This window comes from Oncorhynchus tshawytscha, unplaced genomic scaffold, assembly GCF_018296145.1.
Source record: "Oncorhynchus tshawytscha isolate Ot180627B unplaced genomic scaffold, Otsh_v2.0 Un_contig_1839_pilon_pilon, whole genome shotgun sequence".
Classification (NCBI taxonomy): Eukaryota; Metazoa; Chordata; class Actinopteri; order Salmoniformes; family Salmonidae; genus Oncorhynchus; species Oncorhynchus tshawytscha.
The window spans coordinates 119,475-127,500 of NW_024609470.1; the positions used below are offsets into that span (position 1 = coordinate 119,475).

Sequence of the window (8,026 nt, forward strand, 5' to 3'; positions counted from 1 at the left end):
TTACAATGACGGCCTTGGAACAGTGGGTTAACTGGTCTAGGAACAGTGGGTTAACTGGTCTAGGAACAGTGGGGTTAACTGGTCTAGGAACAGTGGGTTAACTGGTCTAGGAACAGTGGGTTAACTGGTCTAGGAACAGTGGGTTAACTGGTTAACAGTGGGTTAACTGGTCTAGGAACAGTGGGTTAACTGGTCTGGGTTAACTGGTCTAGGAACAGTGGGTTAACTGGTCTAGGAACAGTGGGTTAACTGGTCTAGGAACAGTGGGTTAACTGGTCTAGGAACAGTGGGTTAACTGGTCTAGGAACAGTGGGTTAACTGGTCTAGGAACAGTGGGTTAACTGGTCTAGGAACAGTGGGTTAACTGGTCTAGGAACAGTGGGTTAACTGGTCTAGGAACAGTGGGTTAACTGGTCTAGGAACAGTGGGTTAACCGGTCTAGGAACAGTAGGAACAGTGGGTTAACCGATCTAGGAACAGTGGGTTAACTGGTCTAGGAACAGTGGGTTAACTGGTCTAGGAACAGTGGGTTAACTGGTCTAGGAACAGTGGGTTAACTGGTCTAGGAACAGTGGGTTAACTGGTCTAGGAACAGTGGGTTAACTGGTCTAGGAACAGTGGGTTAACTGGTCTAGGAACAGTGGGTTAACTGGTCTAGGAACAGTGGGTTAACTGGTCTAGGAACAGTGGGTTTAACTGGTCTAGGAACAGTGGGTTTAACTGGTCTAGGAACAGTGGGTGGGTTAACTGGTCTAGGAACAGTGGGTTAACTGGTCTAGGAACAGTGGGTTAACTGGTCTAGGAACAGTGGGTTAACTGGTCTAGGAACAGTGGGTTAACTGGTCTAGGAACAGTGGGTTAACTGGTCTAGGAACAGTGGGTTAACTGGTCTAGGAACAGTGGGTTAACTGGTCTAGGAACAGTGGGTTAACTGGTCTAGGAACAGTGGGTTAACTGGTCTAGGAACAGTGGAACAGTGGGTTAACTGCCTGTTCAGGGGCAGAACAACAGATTTGAAACTTGTTATATTTTTGTTATTTTATTTTTTAATTCACCTTTATTTAACCAGGTCGGACAGTTGAGAACAAGTTCTCATTTACAACTGCGACCTGGCCAAGATAAAGCAAAGCAGTGTGATCAGACAACAACACAGAGTTACACATGGAGTAAACAAGCGTACAGATCTAGCAACCTTTTGGTTATTGGCCCAGCGCTCTATCCACTAGGCTACCTGCCGCCCCAAAACATTTCCTGTTACTGCAAGATTAGTTTCCTGCTTTATCAAACTGCTTCAAATTAAGATCTTATATCTGGACCTTCCTACCCAGACTGGCACAGAGACATATACAGTCAGTGATTGGGCAGGAAGACTGGCACAGAGACATATACAGTCAGTGATTGGGCAGGAAGACTGGCACAGAGCCATATAGAGTCAGTGATTGAACAGGAAGACTGGCACAGAGCCATAGAGAGTCAGTGATTGGGCAGGAAGACTGGCGCAGAGCCATAGAGAGTCAGTGACTGAACAGGAAGACTGGCACAGAGCCATAGAGTCAGTACTTGGGAAGGAAGACTGGCACAGAGCCATAGAGAGTCAGTGATTGAACAGGAAGACTGGCACAGAGCCATAGAGAGTCAGTGACTGAACAGGAAGACTGGCACAGAGCCTATCCAGTCAGACTGAACAGGAAGACTTAGAGAGTCAGTACTTGGGAAGGAAGACTGGCACAGAGCCATAGAGAGTCAGTGAAACAGGAAGACTCAGAGCCATGAGTCAGTGACTGAACAGGAAGACTGGCACAGAGCCATAGAGAGTCAGTGATTGAACAGGAAGACTGGCACAGAGCCATAGAGAGTCAGTTATTGGGAAGGAAAACAGAGCCATAGAGAGTCAGTACTTGGGCAGGAAGACTGACACAGAGCCTAGAGAGTCAGTACTTGGGAAGGAAGACTCAGAGCCATAGAGAGTCAGTGATTGGGCAGGAAGACTGGCACAGAGCCATAGAGGGTCAGTGATTGGGCAGGAAGACTGGCACAGAGCCATAGAGAGTCAGTGACTGAACAGGAAGACTGGCGCAGAGCCATAGAGAGTCAGTGACTGAACAGGAAGACTGGCACAGAGCCATAGAGAGTCAGTACTTGGGAAGGAAGACCACAGAGCCATAGAGAGTCAGTGATTGAACAGACTGGCACAGACAGAGACATATACAGTCAGTGATTGGGTCAGGAAGACTGGCACAGAGCCATATAGAGTCAGTGATTGGGAAGGAAGACTGGCACAGAGCCATAGAGAGTCAGTGATTGGGCAGGAAGACTGGCACAGAGCCAGAGAGTCAGTGGCACAGTATAGAGTCAGTGATTGGGAAGAGACTGGCACAGACAGAGCAGGAAGACTGGCACAGAGCCATAGAGAGTCAGTGATTGAACAGGAAGACTGGCACAGAGCCATTAGAGTCAGTGATTGGGCAGGAAGACTGGCACAGAGCCATAGAGAGTCAGTGATTGGTCAGGAAGACTGGCACAGAGCCATTAGAGTCAGTGATTTGGTCAGGAAGACTGGCACAGAGAAGACAGTGATTGAACAGGAAGACTGGCACAGAGCCAGTGATTAGAGTCAGTGATTGGATTGAACAGGAAGACTGGCACAGAGCCATAGAGTCAGTGATTGGGAAGGAAGACTGGCACAGAGCCATATAGAGTCAGTGATTGGGAAGGAAGACTCACAGAGCCATAGAGAGTCAGTGATTGGGAAGGAAGACTGGCACAGAGCCATAGAGAGTCAGTGATTGAACAGGAAGACTGGCACAGAGCCATAGAGAGTCATAGAGAGTCAGTGATTGAACAGGAAGACTGGCACAGAGCCATAGAGAGTCAGTGATTGAACAGGAAGACTGGCGCAGAGCCAGTCAGTGATTGAACAGGAAGACTGGCACAGAGCCATAGAGAGTCAGTGATTGGTCAGGAAGACTGGCACAGAGCCATAGAGAGTCAGTGATTGAACAGGAAGACTGGCACAGAGCCATATAGAGTCGGTGATTGGGCAGGAGCTCAACAGAGCTGAGTTCCGGCACCTCAAATGTTCTACTTCCGGTTCCTCTTATAGAATATCAGATCAAAAGTATTGGGGAGCTCCACTACCTCAATATAAACAGTACCAGGCCACTACCTCAATATAAACAGTACCAGGCCAGTACCTCAATATAAACAGTACCGGGCCACTACCTCAATATAAACAGTACCTCAATATAAACAGTACCAGTCCACTACCTCAATATAAACAGTACTGGGTCACTACCTCAATATAAACAGTACCAGGCCAGTACCTCAATATAAACAGTACCGGGCCACTACCTCAATATAAACAGTACCAGGCCAGTACCTCAATATAAACAGGCCACTACCTCAATATAAACAGTACCGGGCCACTACCTCAATATAAACAGTACCAGGCCACTACCTCAATATAAACAGTACCAGGCCACTACCTCAATATAAACAGTACCAGGGCCACTACCTCACAGTACCTCAATATAAACAGTACCAGGCCACTACCTCAATATAAACAGTACCAGGCCACTACCTCAATATAAAAACAGTACCGGGCCACTACCTCAATATAAACAGTACCGGGCCAGTACCTCAATATAATATAAACAGTACCAGTCCACTACCTCAATATAAACAGTACCACTACCTCAATATAAACAGTACCAGGCCACTACCTCAATATAAACAGTACCGGGCCACTACCTCAATATAAACAGTACTGGGTACCTCAATATAAACAGTACCGGTCCACTACCTCAATATAAACAGTACCACTACCTCAATATAAACAGTACCTGGCCACTACCTCAATATAAACAGTACCAGTCCACTACCTCAATATAAACAGTACCGGTCCACTACCTCAATATAAACAGGCCACTACCTCAATATAAACAGTACCGGTCCACTACCTCAATATAAACAGTACCAGGCCACTACCTCAATATAAACAGTACTGGTCCACTACCTCAATATAAACAGTACCAGGCCACTACCTCAATATAAACAGTACCGGGCCACTACCTCAATATAAACAGTACCGGTCCACTACCTCAATATAAACAGTACCAGGCCACTACCTCAATATAAACAGTACTGGCCACTACCTCAATATAAACAGTACCAGGTCCACTACCTCAATATAAACAGTACCGGTCCAGCACCTCAAATCAGTGTGTGTGTGTGTAGTGTCTGCTTCCCTGTGTGTGTGTGTGTGTGTGTGTGTGTGTCTGTTCCTTTCCTTGTGTGTGTGTGTGTGTGTGTGTGTGTGTATGTGTGTGTGTGTGTGTCTGCTTTCCTGTTTGTGTGTGTGGGTCTCCACAACTGTGTGTGTGTGTGTGCGTGTATGTTTGTGTGTGTGTATGTTTGTGTGTGTGTCTGCTTTCCTGTGTGTGTGTGTGTGTGTGTGTATGTGTGTGTGTGTGTGTGCATGTTTCTGTACATGTGTGTGTATGTCCCTCTCCCAGTGAAGGATACTGAAGCTGCGGTCTGTGATCCCCAGATGCCACATGTTGATCCTCAGGTCATCAGCTGACAGGTAGGTCTCTCCGTCACTGTTGACCGATATGGAGTTAACATGGTAGGTATGACCATTGGAGAACACCCTCCTAGGACGTACCTCCACCATCAGGTCTGTAGGTCTCAACACAGGAACCTGGGAGGGAGGGAGGGAGGGGGAGGGAGGGAGGGAGGGAGGGAGGGAGGGAGGGAGGGAGGGAGGGAGGGAGAGAGAGGGGTATCGGAGGGAGGGTTGGGGGTGAGGGTTGGGGGAGTGAGAGAGGGGAGGGAGGGAGGAGGGAAGGAGGTGAGAGAGGGAGGGAGGGAGAGAGAGAGAGAGGAGGGAGGGTTGGGGGAGTGAGAGAGGGGTGGGAGAGAGAGAGAGACGGAGGGCGGTTGGGGGAGAGAGGGGGAACGGGAGAGAGAGAGGGAGTGAGGAGGGAAGGAGGTGAGAGAGAGAGGGACAGAGGGAGGGAGGGCGGGAGGGGGAGAGAGGGAGGGTTAGGGACCAGGGGATGGGCTGAATGAGGGACAAAACAAGAGGTGTGTGTGTGTGTGTGTGTGTATACCTGTAGTGATGTGACTGTAGAGATGTCCTTCACCCTGCCCTCCTCATCTTTCAGGTTGTAGCCCTCCGGTTGCTTGTCTCGCTCACTCACCTTCCACAGCTTGATGGTCTTATCTGACGCACACACACACACACACACACACACACACACACACACACACACACAGACACAGACACACACACACACACACACACACACACACACACACACACACACACACACACACACACACACACACACAGAGATAATGTTTGAGACCAAGTCTGGCTGGTTGACAGTGCTCTTATCTGTGTTAGTTTCAGGGTCATGATATAATCTGGAGGAAACATCTGTCAACGATTCAGTTTCCTCTTTTTCATTTATTAACACCAGGAGAGGAGTGGACATTCACAACTATAAGATGTTGCACAATATTTAAATATAATATATTTACAAATATAATATTGTCACGCCCTGGTCTTAGTATTTTGTGTTTATATAATTATTTGGTCAGGCCAGGGTGTGACATGGGGTTATTTTGTGTTGTGTTGTGGTATTGGGGGTTTTAGTAGGTATTGGGATTGTGGCTGAGTAGGGGTGTCTAGCATAGTCTATGGCTGCCTGAGGTTCTCAATCAGAGTATTTCATTATTTCATTTCGTTAGTTTTGTAGTTTCTGTATGTATAGGTTTTCCTTCATTAAAATATATCATGAATCATCATCACGCTGCATTTTGGTCCGATCCTTGTTCTACCTCTTCGTCAGAGGAGGAGATAGAAGAGAGTCGTTACAAATATAGTCTCCCTCTTTTCTGAATGTTGATGGTAGCGAATGCAAGTTGATGTGTGAGTTTGCGTTGACCAGGAAGTGGGAATTATGGGTCATGTAGTTTACTTACCATTCTCAGTGTTCTATTAGGGAACGATTTTGGTAATCAACTCAAATGATTGTTTGTGGAGAGAAGGATTACAGGTAGTGAGGTCAACTGACAGTTTGTGGCAAGAAGGATTATGGGAAATGTAGTCCACTCACTGTTTGTGGAAAGGAGGACTTATTGGTAGTCTTCTGCTAGGGGAGGATTATGGGTTGTGTAGTCTACTGACTGTTGGTGGAAAAGAGGAATTGTGGGTAGTGTGGTCTACTCACAGTTGATGGAAAGGAAGATTATGGGTTGTATTCTGATAGAGGAGGACTATGGGTAGTATTCTGATAGAGGAGGACTATGGGTAGTGTTCTGATAGAGGACTATGGGTAGTGTTCTGATAGAGGAGGACTATGGGTAGTATTCTGATAGAGGACTATGGGTAGTATTCTGATAGAGTAGGAATATGGGTAGTATTCTGATAGAGGAGGACTATGGGTAGTATTCTGATAGAGGGGGACAATGGGTAGTGTTCTGATAGAGGAGGACTATGGGTAGTTAGTCTTCTCACCGTTGGCGGAGAGGAGGATTATGGGTAGTTAATCTACTCACCGTTGGTGGAGAGAAGGATTATGGGTAGTTAGTCTACTCACCATTGGTGGAGAGGAGGACTATGGGTAGTTATTCTACTCACCGTTGGTGGAGCTAAGGATTATGGGTAGTTAGTCCACTCACCGTTGGTGGAGAGGAGGATTATGGGTAGTTAGTCTACTCACCGTTGGTGGAGAGCAGGAAGTGGGCGGCGTTCTGTTGAGGCAGCCATCGTATCTTGTTGATCTTCTCCTCGATCTCCAGACTCTTCAGGTAGTCAAAGTCAGGCTCGTGGCTCTGGAAGGTACTGTACACATTATACTCCCCCGACTCACCCGTCTCCCCCACCTGATCCAACTCCCCTTTAGGCTGGGAGAGGAGAGGAGGTAGGGGGAGAAGAGAGGAGAGGAGATGAGAGGAGGTAGGGGGGAGAGGAGAGGAGGTAGGGGGGAGAGGAGAGGAGAGGAGAGGAGAGGGAGAGGAGAGGAGAGGAGAGGAGAGGGAGAGGAGAGGAGAGGAGAGGAGAGGAGAGGAGGAGAGAGAGGGGGAGAGGAGAGGAGAGGAGAGGAGAGGAGGACAGAAGAGAGGAGAGAGAGGAGAGGAGAGGAGAGGAGAGGAGAGGAGAGGGAGAGAGGAGAGGGAGGAGAGGAGAGGGAGAGGAGAGGAGAGGAGAGGAGAGGAGAGGAGAGGGAGAGGAGAGGAGAGGAGAGGAGAGGAGAGGAGAGAGAATATAAAGATATAGTAACCACTTCCATACCACTGACACAGACAATATACTGACCAGACACTAGCTAGCACACTGACGATATACTGACCAGACACTAGCTAGCACACTGATGATATACTGACCAGACACTAGCTAGCACACTGACGAAATACTGACCAGACACTAGCTAGCACACTGACCATATACTGACCAGACACTAGCTTGCACACTGACCAGACACTAGCTAGCACACTGACGATATACTGACCAGACACTAGCTAAGTTACCACACTGACGACCAGTCTACACCAGCCAGTGAAGGTGAACAAGTAAACACATTAGGTGGAAGTAGAGATAACAAGGACATGACCTGTGACCACTTTATGACCACTACGACCATTCTATGACCACTCTATGACCACTTTATGACCACTACGACCATTCTATGACCACTCTATGACCACTCTATGACCACTATGACCACTATGACCACTACGACCATTTTATGACCACTCTATGATCACTCTATGACCACTACGACCATTCTATGACCACTCTATGACCACTACGACCATTCTATGACCACTCTATGACCACTCTATGACCACTACGACCATTCTATGACCACTCTATGATCACTCTATGACCACTACGACCATTCTATGACCACTCTATGATCACTACGACCATTCTATGACAACTCTATGACCACTCTATGACAGCTCTATGACCACTACGACCATTCAATGACCACTATATGACCACTCTACGACC

General features: G+C 47.6%; 1 protein-coding gene across 2 annotated transcripts in view; it reads right to left on the bottom strand.

Moving 5' to 3' along the window:
* Positions 1-8,026, bottom strand: part of LOC121844930 (serine/threonine-protein phosphatase 2A 55 kDa regulatory subunit B gamma isoform-like) — a 42,825-nt gene that overhangs the window by 26,326 nt on the left and 8,473 nt on the right. For both annotated transcript variants that reach the window (XM_042315458.1, XM_042315457.1), the window contains exons 3-5: positions 6,732-6,915; positions 5,115-5,227; positions 4,525-4,702 (exon numbers count right to left, since the gene is read on the bottom strand). In XM_042315458.1, coding sequence (XP_042171392.1) covers positions 4,525-4,702; positions 5,115-5,227; positions 6,732-6,915 — 475 coding nt within the window. The remainder of the gene's footprint in view (positions 1-4,524; positions 4,703-5,114; positions 5,228-6,731; positions 6,916-8,026) is intronic.